Consider the following 17235-nt stretch of genomic DNA (forward strand, 5'->3'; position numbering starts at 1 on the left):
ACCATGATGGAGGTCTGGCACTGTGAAAGGAGAGGGCAGACAGAGGAGGACTGGGCAGGAAGAGTCTCAACAGAGACCACAGCAGAGTGCTAAGAAGGTTCTGGTCAGGCTGATGGGAAGAGCTTGTGCATAGTCACCCGTTAGAAGTATTTTGCGCCTGGCATCCTTGCTTTACTTAGTCACTGGCTGAGAGCCACTGGGGGAGCATGACTTCAATTGTGAACACAGTGGTAGATCGAGAGGGGTGCAAGCCGGGGGTGTCAGTCAACTATACTCCCCGTATCAGGAGATCTGAATGGTTCTCACCTGCTCCATCTGCAATTATGAAAAGACATGTGCAGTAAACTCAAACTGAGAAAGGAATAACTATTTAGAATTCAGAACCTGCACGTATGTAGGCCTGAGTCACATCACTAGGTAAGGCACTCAGATTTGCTGAGGTAATAGTTAAGGGAAATTTAGAATGAATAGTGGAGGAGGGAGAGAGTGTGTACCAGTTGCAGCCCCGAAGACTAACTGCAGTAAGGGAATAGCTCACCAATCTTTCTGTAAACTTCCGGTGAGCTCATGGAGGCGCTGATCCCCAAACCTGTGTGAAGCACCAGATCTGTGTGGTGCAAGGGCAGACTGTGGTGGCCATCAAAATGCACCATCTTCCCTCAGACCTCTCACAAGTGTAAATGCACTAGAAGAAAATGTGGGAGGATTAAAAATAACAAAACCCAGAGTAGGGAAGATCTACGGAAGACATATAACCTAGAAGCCATAAAATAAAAGACTGATGAATTCAAGTGTATAAAACAAATTCTGCATGGAAAAAAGGTTCATACAAAGTCAAAAGACAAACAAAAAAAAAGGAACGCATATCACAAAGGCCTGAATTCTTTAATATATATATATAAAGAACTCCTAAATCAATAAGAAAAACACCAATAGTATCAGTCTTGATGGACAGTGACAAAAGCTCCAAAATTTCTGGCTTAAGCCAGAAAAGTTTATTTCTCATGTGTGTTTTCTGTCCATCGTGGGTCAGTGGGGCTCTTTCCTGTGATTTCCTCATTGCAGGACTTATGCTGATGAGCAGCTATCTCCTGGTGTACTCTTGGTAATTGCGCAGAGGGAAAGAGACTCTGCCCTGGTGTTGCCCTGGCAATTTAATATGGGCCTGAAAGTGATACTTATCAATGCCTCTCACAAATCATTGGCTGGAACCAGTCCCATGTTCCCACCTAAACCCAAGGAACCAGGCTGTGCCATAACTGGTGTCCCTGGAAGGAGGGGAGAGCCCGGCACTGGTGAGCAGCACTAAGTGGTCATTATCACTCTAGATAGTCTATGAATTATTTGGTTTCTCAATTGAAGGTCTTGTCAAAGAAAGGCGATGGCATATTTCATTACATTCCACATGCTGGTTATTAAAGAAGTAAAAAATTCCTCTCTTTCCAAAATTGGTAGTGACATCTTTCTGATCAACAGAGTGAATCTGGGGATCTGTGAGGTAGATAAGCCCTTTTCCATTACCAGTCACCCAACCTAAAAGAGAAATACATATGTCTGAGAATTAAATCCTCTATAAATGTCAGTAAAGTGTTTCTGAAAAAAAAAAGTATAATATATACAAGACACTTTAAAAACCTGGTCATCCTCTGGTTTATGACAAATAAATTTGTTAAGGGACTTGGCGTTGCATATTCCAATTATTGCTTTAAGAAGAATAATTAAATATTGGGTAATTAAATTTGTCAAATATGACATACCAGACCCAGGAATTAGAGAGCAATAATATGCACTTAGTATAATTATTAAATCACAATATTTTCATGATTCAGAAGTTTCTTTAATGCTTCACTCATTAGTTCATACATTCCTCTGTTCATTAACAAATACTTATTGAGTGTACACACTGTATAAAACACTGTTTTGGGTGCTGGAGATACAGCAGTGAACAAGTTAGTAAAAAATCTCTGTACTCATTTGTGTAACATTCTTGTGAAGGGGGACAGATTAATAAATAATATAAGTAAGTAAAATATGTAATATAACAGAGTGATGATAAATGCTATGGAAGGGGGATAGAAAAGATCTTGGAGGATGGTCATAGAATCTTTACTAGAAATAATTATAATAAAACTCATTTATCATTTAAATGAAGATAGAATAATGGCCAATAATTCTGATAAATAAAATACCAAACTGAAACAAAATTTAAATGTTAATGCAGATTTTAAAGGAAGTTAGATTCAAGTACACACAGCTTTCTGTTCCATAATGATTCCAGTTATGAAACCCAGTATCACACCTGTAATAAAGGTAAAGAGCTAGAGGAAAGAAAGTGTGGAAAGACTGTGACACATTACAACATGCAGTCATAAGAAACCTACATCACTCAAATCCACTTGAGTGAAATTTTAAAAAAAGCTGTTACAGATTTGCTCTAGAATGAAGCCCAAGAGAATGTGAGCCAGATCTTCTCACTGATTATTTGACACCTTAGACACTTGTAGAAAGCTTTAAACATTTTTTCTAGGCATCATTTGCTACATACAGCAAAATTGATTAATTTAATTCCAAATAGTAGCCTATGCACTGAACAATCTATTTATTAAATAATGATTAGTAGAACTAGTTACAAAACCTCACATTTACATATAAATAATACTAAAAATAAAAAAAATAATTCCCAGTTTCACATACCTTGTAAATCGACCACAACATCTCTATGATTGGAAAACTCATAAGAAAAGTGGCCGTAAGCCAAGCCATATTCTGTGGCTTTGTATTCTGTTTTCACCACTTTCGTGTTATTTGACAATTTTACAAATTCTCCCAGTATGTAAGGTTCCACACTGACACATCCTTTTATTGTCTTGCCCTCTAAAATCTGAAAAGTAGAAATGGGAGACAGTATAACAATGGTGAAGGCCGTGGTCTTTGAGGACAGAAGATCTCAATTTGAACCCAGGCTTTGCCACTCAGGAGCACTATTACTTCTCTAGATTTTGGTTTCCTTATTTGTAAAGTGGGTGTAATAATAGCTATAGGACCATTAAAAGGATTATATGAGACCATGCATGTAAAGTGCTTAACATGTATGTGGCATATAATAGAACCTAAAATTTTTATTATTCTTTTATTAAAAAGTACAAATAAAAATTAGTCCATGAAGTGACCTATGCTAGGGGGCTGGCTTGCCAGGGCACGTAGCTAGATCATGCACTGTGACTCTGGGTTGGAATATCAGCTCAAGCATTTTTGTGCAATGTGATCTATTTTGTAGACTGTAGAACTATTTTGTTTCAAAGGTTAGAGTTAATGTTTGTTTGTTAAATGCCCAGCATAGTGCTTCACATAAAGAAATTGTAAAATAGATAATAGCTATTATTAAATAAGTAATAAAATATGGGTCTAAAAATATCTCTGGCCAAAGTAAAAAAAAAAATTCTTTAGGGTGTAAATATGCTAAGACCCAGCACCTGTGGGGAAGCAGGGTATTCTTAATCCAAAGAAGAGAAATGTCAGTGGGGATGGGTGCCTTTGCATATTTAAACAGATATCATAGTGAAGAGGGATTGGTCTCAACGGTCCCAGAGGGAAGAGCTACAATCCAGGTAGAAATTAGAAGATGACCGATCTGGGCCAATTTCCTAACAACTGGAATTATTTAAAGTAAAAAAAACGATAATTATTTTTTTCTTACTGAAGGTGTTTAAGCTATGGCTTAGTTATCACTTGATTGCAAGGGGTGGGGGTCAATGAGTATGAAACAGGATTTATGCATCATGTTGAGGGAATAATTTGTATTAGATATGATCTTTAGGGTCCCTTCTCTCTCTCTAAAAGTACAAAGACAACACAAAGGAAAAGTATACTAAAAATGCTAACTCGACCATGACAGACCAGGTACCAGGATCAACAGATCTTCAAATGTGACTTGAAGGATCCAAATGATGCATCAGGGTACAGAGGGTCATATTTCTTACATATCTTACAAGTAGTTGAAGCAGATGAAGTAGATGAAGGAAGCTGGTAACTGAGTTTATTGAATTTTACCAGAATGATGGTGGAGGTAGATGAATGGTAGGTTGGCAATAGAAATCTAACCTAATATATATTTACAGTCCTGCTTAATCAAACTCTTGATTTCTTTAATCTTACCAGTAATACTGAGGATGGTATGTAGAATATCTGTGTGTGAATATTTTGTTCATAAAGTCTCTTGTTAAATTCTGTCACATAGTGCTGTGCAGTCATCTGCCTCTCCACATCGATGAAGTGGTGCCAGAGCCCCTTCTGCTCCTTATATTCTTTCCCAACATATCTGTGAATGGAAAAAACCACACGAAGAAATGCAAAGTGATCCTACTATAGAGTAAGAAAGAAGAGGTCAAGAGAGACATGCAAAAAAGCTTGAAAGATGTTACTCTTTCTCCGCCTTAGATTGTTAATGTTATCTTATCTCATGACTCAAATAATTTTGTAAGAGCCACCTGAACAGTGGAACATAATTCATACTAGCTGACTGATGGTTAAGTCTATGTGTCAACCTGATTTGTCCATAGGGTGCCCAAGTATTTGGTCAAACATTATTCTGGGTGTTTCTGTGAGGGTGTTTTTGGATGAGTTTAACATTTAAATCAATAGACTGAGTAAAGTAGGTTGCCCTCCCTAATGTGCGTGGGCCTCATCCAGTTGAAGGGACAAACGGAACAAAAGGCTGACCTCCGTTCAAGTAACAGAGAATTCTTGCCTGACTGCTTCTGAGCTGGGATACTGATCTTTTCCTGCTTTGGGACTTGAACTGAAACATCATCTCCTCTTGGGTCTCAAGCCTGCTGGCCTTTGGACTGGAACTACATATCATCAGCTCTCCTGGATCTCCAGCTTGCCAATTACAGATGCTGAGACTTGCTAGCCTCCATAATTATGGGAGTCAATTCCTAAAAATAAATCTTTATGTGTATATATATACATATATATATATGTATATATACACACAGACACACACACACATATATACATTACTGGTTTTGTGTTTCTGGAGAATCCTAATACAATGACCCCAGATGATACTGATTTTAAAGAGAAAGTGTCCACTTAGTGTAGCAGTTCACCAGACTTCTTTGGTAAGTCAAGGGAGCCAGCATGGGTACTGGAAAGTGCATGGACTCTGGAAGCAGATCTTTCACTCCCTGCAGCATGACCTTATATTAGGTCAACTAATCAATCTGAAGGTTTCCTCTACCCTTTCCTTTTATAATTACTTCATCTGTACAAATACTTGTTTTCCATCATCACCTATTATGTGCACAACACTTTTTATCCTACTTGGGATTCATTGTGATTCCTGTATTTGAAGATTAGTATATTTTGGCAGTTCTGGAAAGTTGTCAGAAATCATCTATTAAAGTAGTAATTCTTTTCTATTTGCTCTGTTATCTTTTTCTGGTCAGATGTATGTTAGACCCTTTCACTCCATCTTCCCTGTCTCTTCTTCTCTCTTATTTCCCATCTCAGATCCTCCTACCATGTATCCTGGTATATTAGTTGCTTAGGACTGCTGTAACAAAGTGCCACAACGTGGGTGGCTTAAACAACAGAAACTGATTTTTCTCACAGTTCTAGGGTCTGTAAGTCTAAGATCAAGGTGTCAACAGAGCCATGCTCCCTCTGAAGGCATTAGGGAAGGATCTTTTCCAGGCCTCTCTCCTGGCTTCTGATAGTTCCTGCTTGGTGGCAGTGTAACTACAATTTTCACATCATTCTCCCTGTGTGTGTCTGTCTCCAAATTTCCTCTTTTTATAAGGATACCAGTCATAGTGGATGATGGGCCTATCCTACTCCAGTATGAACTCATCTTAACTAATTACATCTGCAATGACTCCATTTCCAAATAAGATCACAGTCTGAGGTACTTGGCGTTATAAAGTCAACTTGAATCTGGGGTTGGAGGGACACAATTATACCCGTTACACCTGGCTTCACCACTTTGACGTGTGAATTGGTGCAGGTTTCTTAACATCTCTGTGTCTCAGTTCCCTCATCTGTAAGATGGGGATACTAATACAGTAGTAACTACCTCATAGGGTTTTTTGAAGATTAATTAAATTAGTATATCAATGACTTAAAACAGGGCTTGGGAAGTAGTAAGAAATGTACATGTTTACTATTATTAGTATTATCATCAACAACCTTTTCAAGAAATGTATTTCTACTATTTAAGAGTCACCCAATTTCTCTCTTTTTTTCTCTTCCTATTTATTTCTTACATTTTTTGGATTTGGCTAAAGATCAAGGTCTACATTAAAAGTCTTGCCTATAGGTCCTTTAAAATACACACATGGTATAAAATTAGGCCTTAAACCCAATGAGTACCACCTGTGATCACTAATTTTCAGGTGAGATTTTGCTTAAAGTTGTCGTCAAGAACTAAGGCCAAACAAAAAACTTTCCAGGTTATTTGCCTCAGTGGGAGTGGCATTTCTTTAAAAAACCTATTTTTGAGCATGTAGCCATTCCTGTGTCCCTGCTTTATATCGGTGGTCTCTATGGATGGACCTAGAGACTGTCATATGGAATAAAGGAAGTCAGAAAGAGAAAAACAAATATCGTATATTAATGCATATATGTGGAATCTGAAAATATTGGTATAGACGTTCTTATTTACAAAGCAGAAATAGAGACACAGATGCAGAGAACAAACAAATGGATAGCAAGGGGGGGCGGTGGGATGAATTGGGAGATTGGGATTGACATATATACACTATTGATACTATGTATAAAATAGACAACTAATAAGAACCTACTGTACAGCACAGAGAACTCTACTCAGTGCCCCGTAGTGACCTAAATGAGAAGGAAATCCAAAAAAGAGGGGATATATGTATACGTATAGTTGATTCACTTTGCTGTACAGTAGAAACTAACACAATATTGTAAAGGAACTATACTCCAACTGGGGGGAAAAATATATATATATATATCCGTGGTCTCTAAACTCATCCCCTTCCATGTGTAACTTCTGTCACTAGCTGCTCTCTCATCCCTCCCCTGCCCAAAACTTCTATGGAGGGTGTCTTAAGGATTCAGTATTCACTTATATCCCTGGATATGCTTCAACCCTGGCCTTTTTTTGCAGACTCGTCCATTTACTTAGAAATATGGCTTGCATAGTTTAGCCTTTCTTGCCCCCATTTTTAGTGACAGTGTTTAAGACTCTGTGGCCTGTCATATAGCCAGGAACACTATTTTTCTTATCTGCACAATGGGGTTTAATGTTCCCTAATGGGTTTGAAATCATGTATATAAAACATCCAGCCCAATGGCTGACATAATGTGGGTCCTCCATATATGATAATGAGGAGGAGGAAAAAGGAGCTGAATTCTGAAAACATACATTTTAGCCATTTTTTCAGCCCTTTCAAAGTCTCATAAACAATTACTTAACAGAAGGGAAAAATTGGCCCTTTTTACATTAGTGATATAGGTGCTTTTAAGCAATACCTCCCCAGAGTTTCTTCTTGATGAAGATGATGTACCCAAAATGCATTCCTTTGTCTGCCTTTCTTCTTCACATTCAGGTAGTCCCCCAAATACACAACAGTTTCCTGGGCTGTCCACAGTTCAGATTTCTTGGAATATTTTAACAAAAGAGCATCTTGAAAAAAAGATAAGATGAATATTGATCTTATTTTTCAAAAAGATCTTACAATTCATGGATAAAATTGAAGTAACACAGGTCCCAGTCCAGCTCATTTGAAATATTCAACTTTTTAATATATTTTCTCAAACTTTATCCTCTTCTATGACTATTACTAAAAAGTTAGTGAAGTACGATAAAAAGGTAAAGCTTGAGAAATTACAGTGAAGAATATCCTTTGGTTCACAAAATCTCTTGTTTGTGATGGAAACATATTAAGGTCAGAGCTTCTGTATGAAAGTAATGGAAAATAAAAGGGCTTTTTTTTTTTTTTTTTTGCGGTACACAGGCCTCTCACTGTTGTGGCCTCTTCCGTTGCGGAGCACAGGCTCCGGATGCGCAGGCCCAGCGGCCATGGCTCACGGGCCCAGCTGCTCCGTGGCATGTGGGATCCTCCCGGACCAGGGCACGAACCCGTGTCCCCTGCATTGGCAGGTGGACCCTCAACCACTGCGACACCAGGGAAGCCCAAAAGGGCTTTTTAAACAGCAAAACCCCAGAGACCATCTTGGAACAAGTGATATGTGTGTGCATCTTCTTCTAATTATCTGGGGACCTCAAATAATAGAGGCTGCTACCTATGCCAGATCACGCAGATAGAAATAAATTGAATAATTCTACCCCAAAGGTTCCTGGCAACACCAGGAATCCTAGATTGCATATGAAAGTGCACCCTAGCTTTCTCTTACATATTTTGTTTACGTTGGGAAAGTCCAGGAACTACTGAGAAAATATAGCTATTGTACAAAGACGCAAACTCAATTGAAAAAGGAAAAGATAAAAGGAAAAAGTAAGGGTTGTTTCCACCTTAAAGAAAGGAAGACCAATGCTAGCAAGAAAACATCTCTTTAAGGGGGAAGACCAACATGAACCCTAATGAAGAAATGCAACATTTTGGATCCAAGTTAAAGTGAAGTGAACAAAGACTTCCAGTGTCTAGGTTGTGATAAAGGGTAAATGAACAGGAGACTCGGGAGAGAAAATACTTAAAGTGAGATAAACCCACAGGTCTGGGATCGGTAAGGGAGATGATGGGGTTGGGGGAGATGGTGATCGCGGTTGGGTGACTCAATCAGAGAAGCTGGGGAAGGAAATGGAAGGCGAGCTGCTTGCACACACACATAGAAAGGGCAGTGAACTGAGGGAAGAAGCAAGGGGAGAATGCATAACTTGTTCAGTTTTTTCAACTTTGGGCCTTGCTTCCTCCAATGTGTTTTTTCACCTATAAATTGGCACACAGACAAAACAATAAGGCAGCTACCTAACTCTCAGAAATGTGATTTTGAAACTGCAGAATCTCACAGTAAGCAGGGAAACCCTATTATTAGAAAATTTTGCTTCTTTTGGCAACAACCTGATCTGTCTTTTAGTCTGACTTCAAGGTGGCAGGCAAAACACTGAAATATTTTGAAACAGAAGTTCTTTACATTGGCTTTACACAAAGTCACTGGGGAGCTCTTAAAAAATAAGGATGCCTGGATCACATCACAGACCCATTAGACTGGAATCTCTGGGGTGAGGCACTGGAAGTTTAAAAAAGCTAAAAAGCCTCTTGGGAGATTCTCAGGACTTCCCTGGTGGCGCAGTGGTTAAGAATCCGGCTGCCAGTGCAGGGGACACGGGTTCGAGCCATGGTCTGGGAAGATCCCACATGCTGCAGAGCAACTAAGCCCGCGACAACTACTGAAGTCCGCACCTCTACAGCCCATGCTCCACAACAAGAGAAGCCACCACAATGAGAAGCCTGTGCACCGCAACGAAGAGTAGCCCTCGCTCGCCGCAACTAGAGAAAGCCCGCATGCAGCAATGAAGACCCAAAGCAGCCTTAAAAAAAAAAAAAAAAAAAAAGCCTTTTGGGAGGAGATTCTCATGCGATACCAGTGTTGAGAACTACTACTTTAATATCCAGTGCTCAGCAATCTACATAGTTTGTTTCCTCTGAAATTCATTTTACAATATATATTTTTTTCTCATTCAAATAATTCTTCAGTACCTTGGAGGGCATTACAATGTGATCCTCTGGGCTAAGAGAAGAACCTTCTTTTGTCTTTGTCCCAGCTTCTCCACCACTTCTAAGCTGTTGTGGACATGCTGATGGCTGGGTGGCCCCAGCTGAGGCTTCCTGCTAGGGGAAGAGACCTTGCGCTGTTCCTTAAGCAGGAAGCAGTTGCTAATTGTACCTGATCAATCCATTGACTGGCAAGAAACCACTTAGGACAGCTGTGAAAATCTCTGCCCACTAGAAGGATGATGTGTAACTAGGTCAAACCCCATCTCCCTAGGATTTGAATGGGAAAAATCGGGAAAAATCACCTGGTTGGTAATGAGAATCAGTGGAGGAGACAAATGCTGAGTGTATATGGCATCCAGAGCTGTTTAAGCCCTGACTGATGACTGCTCCTGAGTCCTGTAAGATTCTCCCTTACTGCCCTGTGTGTCCTTATAGCACGGAAGAAGGTCCCTGAACTACACATTTCTCTATATATTCACAAAGCATAACTGGGGTCGATATCTTTCATGAGCTTTAAGTGATCTACATAACAAGAGCTTCAGAGGGCCCTGAACATGCAGAGATGCTTCCTGAAAGGCTGTACTTACTATGTGCTCCATGGAGTTGCCTGGACTTAAAAACTCCTGTATTCTCCAGTCTCTGGAACAGCCAATCATGCCTCACCCCTGCCAAGAGTTTTTCAAAGTCATCAGGCTGCAGGGTGCGAGCCTTAAGGATCTTTTGTGTTGTCATTCCTGGCAATGAAACAAAAGAACTTCCACTGGAATTCAGAAAGGACCATGGGTTTTCTCCCTCAGAAGAACCACTGGAAATTGCAGGTGATTCCAACCACCATGCCAAGGACGAGCTGGAGCTCTGGCTGCAGTTTAGCACGTTTCCAGGTTCATTTGCTTCCTCTGTGGTAGTGCAGTCCTCGCTGAGGACAGGGATGGAAGTGTTACCACTTACAGAGGAATTGGAGATCTGGGCTCCCTGACCACGCAGCTGCCTCAGAGCACATGGTCTGTGAGAGCCATGTGTGCTTGTGGCGTGAACATCTGTGCTGCCCAGCAGTTGGCTCTCCTCATCCACCGTGGAGGCATCAGGGTCAATGTCCTGCTCTTTGACTGAGCCACCACTTTTCCCTGAGTCAGGATTTTGAACAAGCCAATGAGGAGTGAAAGTGCTACATGCTATCATGGAACTTTTGCCCAGAGGCTCGTCCACAACTATGTGGAAGTCTACGGGCCTATCTTCTGCTCTCTCTGCTGTTTCTTCTTCTGCGTCAACCCAGCAGGGGCTATCTTTAAATGTGGGACCTGTGTCTCCTTTGATTTCTTCTCTCTTCTCTTCTTCATGACTGTCTTTGGCATCACAGTTGATTTCTGGAAACTTATCAATTATTTCAAAGGTTTCTTCTTCTTGGATCGAAGGATATGTGGCCATGTTCTTGGGCCAACCAGAATCAGAAGACCAAGAAGCAGAACCAAATGAGGGTCTGGAATGAGCAGAAGTATCTCTGGACCCCACATTTCCGGCTTCCCACATACCTTCTGGAGCTCCTTTTAACAGCCCTGCACCTGAGGCCAACAAAGTGCCTGTTGTGTTATGAGGAGGAAAAGTTGTCAAGGGCATGGGCTTGGGTAGTTGACTTTGAGAAGACTCTAAACTGTCATCCCTGGACACCTGGAGAGAGAGACCATGAAGCTCTGAAGACAGTGGATGTACAGCTCTGCTCCCCCCATCGATCTCCAGTTCTTCTGCCAGGGCAGTGGAACACTGAGTGTCCACATGATGCTCTTCCTTGCTAGGCTCTCTTCTGGCTGACATATCACCAACATGGTAATTCACTTCCTCCCAGCTTGTAGAAGAACTACACCCTGATAACTTGCTCCAAGAACTGGAGCTCTGGCTGTCGCTCAGAGACTTGTTCAAAACAGCTCCCCCACCACTGCTATGGTCTGTTGACTCAGCCTCAGTCTCCACATCTTCATCCACGGAGACTCGAAATGCATCAGAACTGGCCAAGTTTCTCCTTCCTACCCTCCTGAGTTTCTCCCAACCATTCCTAGCCATTTGGGAGGCAGATACTACCATGCCTTTTTCAAAACGTGGTTTGTCCTCAGTAGTACTCACAGTATCTATGTTTTTTGTTTCTGTTTTTAGATCAGTGATACAGACTCCTGTTTTTGTACCTTCCTGTTTATTTTTGTTGTTTCCACAAGTGCTTTCAAATATTTCGCACACTGAAGTGTGGTGCTGTGAATAGGTTTCAATAATTTTTTGGAAATCCACTTGCCCATGCAAGATGGGTTTCTCCAACCCACACTTGAAACCCTCTGGAACATAAGACTTATCATCTAAATTTGAGAAGCTTTGAACTTGTAACTGTCCCTTCACCCTGGTGATAAGAGACATGACTTCCTGAGAGACAGCTTCTCTCTCCTGACTTCTGGAGGAAGTACTGAAAGTATACAGCTTTCCCATAGCTTCACTACAGAGCTGACTTGCTGTGTGGACCGTCTCCATCTCCCCATAGAGCCTCTGGTGCACCGTGGTGAGACCGAAAGCAGCTTTGAGAAAACTATGGAGCTCCTGTTTTCCAGTAACTGGTTCATCACATTTCTTGGTAAGGAGGCCAATTTCAAACGCCTCTTTGGCTTCACACAGATATGAATTTTTCATTCCTGGAGGACAGTCATTAGAACTACTATATGACAACAGGCATGTGCCACGTATATTCTGAGGAAAATACCAAATACAAAATCAGACACTGAATTGGAAACTGGAGGTGAATCAGGGAAAACTTTTCATCCCTGGAGGACAGTCATTAGAAATATTATAAAAAAATAAACATGTGTCATGGAAAAATACAGAAACTACCAGCTACCATCCTACCGTAGCCCTGATACTTTTTGATCAAAGACAATAAATTTGTTACTGTTGCTATTGTTAGTTTTAGCAAACAGAGTCTATATGTGGAAGGTGGACATAATAATTTTGCTATATACAAACACATCATTTGTTTAATAATAGTCAAAACAATAGATTAGTGGCTTCCAAACCCCTCTGTGCATTTGAATCACCCGGGCAGTATTTCATAATGAAAGGTTTCTGGGTACAAACCCCAGGGATTTACATTTAGTGGATTTAGGGTAGAGCCCAAGAATATGTATTTGGAAAGGGCTTTTAGGTGATTCTGACATGCTTGGGAACCATTGTTCTAGAGCAGATAACATCAAATCCTCCAGCTGTATTAACTTAGCTCCCACCAGGATGTCACTACTCTGACTGATAAAACCTTTACATATGTGAGGTCTGATCACAATTATCTAATGATATACACAAAGCCTATTTTAAGGTTAGACCCTTCCCTCCCAGCAGTTACATCTGTCACTGGAGTGAGGAGCAGTGAGGGCTGCACTGTTTACCATAGCCGTGAGCACGAAGAGAGGCGTGTAGGGACTGAAGGCGGCTGCCAGCTTGCAGGCTTCAGCGGCTGACAGCAAATGGTGGTCAAACTCCTTCAGCAAGCCCTGTGAGAAAACAGGAGGCCGAGTGTACTGTTGACAGTTATTGATCCATTAGCAAAAGACAGGCTATAAAATTCCTTTGCTTTTCTTTCAAGATTCTGAGGCATGCCCTGCGCCTAATCACAAGCATTTCACAACAGGGCCAAGAAAGAGTAAGTGGGTCAAAAGACCCCAGGACAGTGACTGTCCTTTCCCCCACACCCATACATCATCCATCCCCAACTCATAGCGCAGAGAAGGCCTCACGTGTGCAAACACTGCCTGCCTGTGCAAAGTAATTCAGACAAGTTTCTTTGGAGGATCATGCAGCTCTTTGTTCACAGAACTCTGCACATTTTGCAGTCAGATTCACTGATGATTTCTGCATTGTTCTTGTCAAAGAGCCCTTTAATGTACGATTTCACAGCAATTAAGATTGAATCATTTATTCCAGAAATATGTATTGAGTACCTCCATGTGCCAGGCACTGTTCTAGCCATGAAGGAGAGAGCAGACAGTGAGCCTGCAATAAGCTTATTTCCTGTTAAGGGGAGGAGATCAGTCAATACACAAAACAAGTAAAATGCATAGTATTTGAGATGGCAGCAAGTGTTCCAAAGGAAAATAAAGTGAGAAGAGGCTGAGGAGGTCCAAGGCGGAAGGGCAGTTTGCAATGTTAAACAGTCCTCAGAGACAACTTCACTGAACAAGGGGCATAACCCTTTTCCTGTGTTTTGTTCTGACAGCAAAAGCAACATTTTGCTAAGATTCAGATTGCTAGCAGCAAGCTGTATGTGTTCTTATGCTACACTAATTAGTACTGAGTACAGTTACTGTTGCTGCCTTGGTATTTTTTTTTATAAACGTATTTATTTTATTTATTTATTTATGGCTGCATTGGGTCTTCGTTGCTGCGCACAGGCTTTCTCTAGCTGCGGTGAGCGGGGGCTACTCTTCGTTGTGGTGCGCAGGCTTCTCACTGCAGTGGCTTCTCTCGTTGCGGAGCTCGGGCTCTAGGCACATGGGCTTCAGTAGTTGTGGCTCATGGGGTCTAGAGTGCAGCCTCAGTAGTTGTGGCGCACGGGCTTAGTTGCTCCACGGCATGTGGGATCTTCCCAGACCAGGGCTTGAACCCATGTCCCCTGCACTGGCAGGTGGAGTCTTTTTTTTTTTTTTTTTTTTTTGCCGTACGCGGGCCTCTCACTGTTGTAGCCTCTCCTGTTGCGGAGCACAGGCTCGAGACGCACAGGCTCAGCGGCCATGGCTCACAGGCCCAGCCGCTCTGCAGCATGTGCGATCTTCCCGGACTGGGGCACAAACCCGTGTCCCCTGCATCGGCAGGCGGACTCTCAACCACTGCGCCACCAGGGAAGCCCCCTGGTATTTTTTAAAAAGGCAATAATTGACGATACCGTTAAAAATCTCAATTTCAGTGCAGTGCAGGAGAGAAGTCAATGTCTGTGCGATGCTGCAAACTGCTTAGAGACCTGGCTTCTGCTCCCAGTTCTCTTATTACTGATTGTACAAGTTGCAGAGGTCACTTAGTTTCTCTGGACCTTAGTTTATTTTTCTCAAAAATGGGACTGACACATTTTGCTCTACCTGCCTCATAGGCAGATGTGGTGTATGTGGATCATATACATATATACACACTTTCTGAATTATAAAGCAATATACATATATTTGTAATCATTACTATCACAGATAAGAGCCTAAGCAAGTGACTGATGCTCTGATTTGAACAGATGGTAATTAAAGTCTTAAAGTTATTACCCCTTTACTTTGTCATTGAGATAGCCCAAGTGTAGAAACTGAATTTTGTGATAATTTGAAAGGAAATCATGGGGTTCAAAGCATTTATCACTTTGATTTCATTCATTCATTCATCCATCTTTTTTTCCCCAGTACCCTCTGTAGGTACTTGCTAGGTGCTGGGATAATAAAGCCAAACAGGACACCATAGGAACCGTCTCCAGGACTGCTCACATTACTTGAAGAGGAGGGACACCGTGCCGCCTGACTCCTGTAGAGAGAACTAACCAAGCGCCAAAAATAATGTTGACCGTTTTGCAGGTGATGCCACTCTGCACCGTGGTTTTGACAAGTGATAGTTACCAAGTTAATTTCAGGATTGCTTTTAAACTTTTCATAATCTTTCCTGCTCATGGAAACAAAGATATCTGCCAGTATACCTAGTGATGTGGAAATGCCCTGTAAGGAAACACAAACAAAACACAGATTAGGAATTCACAGTCAATTGTTGCTCTCATCTCAAGGCCTAAAGTCAATGATTAGTCTTCTAAATAAACCATTGCTTATTATTGCTATTGTTATTATGACACTGCGGATACTTCTCAACTGGATGTCACTGGGCTTGAGAGATCATCACATCCTGAGGACATGGGAGTAATGCACACTCAGCTATTTCTTAGTTGGGCTTCACTGGATTGTCAACACTAACTTGTCCATACTGCTAGGCATAATGAATTGGCCCAATCAAGAGTCCCCACACCCCATTCCACTTGTGCTGTTAAAAGGACTGTAGGCGGCAGTGCTGCTGACACAGCTTGGGAAGATGTATAACCCAAAGCTTCAATTAACAAGGAGAATATTCTCACAGAGTCACAGAGAATGAAAACATCAAGTAGGAAAGCAAATGTTGCTTCTCAATTTCTTGAATAAAGATGTTGCGTAAACAGTTAATTGAAGTCTTTTCCCATTCAACTCAAGAAAAATGATTTTACATATAAGCAACTTGACCACCTCAACTTTGCTATGGAATTAGGTAAAGGCTAAATATATAATAAAATAGCTATCAATAAAAATAAATGGATTGGTAGAAATAAATGCATAAATAGTTACAAATATATATAGAAATACTACATATATACCAGGCGTCTAGCTGTGAATGAGGACGAGCAAGACACTAGAAGGAAGTTACCAAATGTTCCTGGTCCGACGCCTGTGTAGAATCAATAAAAATAGGACCAATAAAATTGATAAATGATAAACTGAATTGTGCCATAAGGAGATAATCTTTCAAAGACAAGTACAGGAAATGAGAAAATAAGCACTAGACAAACAACCTTTTTATCTGGCTGAGGAAGTGTCAGATATCCTATGATTGAGGCCCATATTAACTCTGCTGCTTCGTACCACATCCCTGCAAAAAAGGAGATGGGACAAACTGCTAGTATCTGCGAGTATCTGTGCTCTTGTGTCAGAAAATACCTTTAAAAACTAATACAGAAAGAAGATTCATTGGATTTTGTTAAGAAAATATATGACTAGATTAGACTGACAGCAATCAGCAGATAGCAATCTGCTGGAAAAACAGCAATCTGTTTTTCCGGTTGGTTTAATACAGATAATTTTTCCCTTCACAGGGAAACAGTAAGAAATATTATATATTACATGTGTACATATAAGATATATTAATATAGAAATAATTTTCTCCATTATTTACAAGATAACAATTACCATCCTCTGTTAAATTTCATATACATTAGTTTGCATTTTAAAGTCTAATTAGGGTCCTATAAACTTTGCTTGTAAAACTCAGGAATACCTTCCCAGGAACGAATGGGTAAGCTGTCAGGGTGGGTTTAGAATAAGGTGTCACTATATCAAACGGAGTCCTAATGAGCTGAGAGCCAGATGCCAGAAATAATACCGAGAATCCTGTGGTTAACAGTCATAATATACAACTGTAAATGTCTTTAACAAAACTCAACAGAAAAATATTTTGTTTTGTTAATGTTCATAATATTCCTGGCATCTTAAGTGTCATTCTCTTTTCCATAAGGAAACTAAGGGAAGTGGGGATGAACTCTATCAACCAGATACAATGAGAAAAGTCCATAGTAAAATCTTGTAGCCAGACTTGGTAAATGAGCCTTGAGAGGATGACTGTACCTAACTTTTGCAGAATTTGCCCTCTGATCTGTATGCAGACCGACTGCACCAGGACCTTGTCGCTTTCATTTCTGTACAGCCAGGTACCTACAATAAAGAGGAAAAAAAGAAAAGCATTTTTG

The 17235-nt window shown here is 40.7% G+C and overlaps 1 protein-coding gene across 1 annotated transcript in view; it reads right to left on the reverse strand.

The window, feature by feature from the left end:
- Positions 1-936: 936 nt before the first annotated feature.
- The window catches only part of ALPK1 (alpha kinase 1), a 132585-nt gene continuing 116286 nt past the window's right edge, over positions 937-17235 (reverse strand). The window contains exons 7-15 of the mRNA XM_060299097.1: positions 17114-17200; positions 16285-16361; positions 15314-15409; positions 13118-13222; positions 10295-12428; positions 7501-7654; positions 4156-4318; positions 2695-2881; positions 937-1533 (exon numbers count right to left, since the gene is read on the reverse strand). Coding sequence (XP_060155080.1) covers positions 1334-1533; positions 2695-2881; positions 4156-4318; positions 7501-7654; positions 10295-12428; positions 13118-13222; positions 15314-15409; positions 16285-16361; positions 17114-17200 — 3203 coding nt within the window. The 3' untranslated portion in view covers positions 937-1333. The remainder of the gene's footprint in view (positions 1534-2694; positions 2882-4155; positions 4319-7500; positions 7655-10294; positions 12429-13117; positions 13223-15313; positions 15410-16284; positions 16362-17113; positions 17201-17235) is intronic.

Source organism: Globicephala melas, chromosome 5 (assembly GCF_963455315.2).
Source record: "Globicephala melas chromosome 5, mGloMel1.2, whole genome shotgun sequence".
NCBI lineage: Eukaryota > Metazoa > Chordata > Mammalia > Artiodactyla > Delphinidae > Globicephala > Globicephala melas.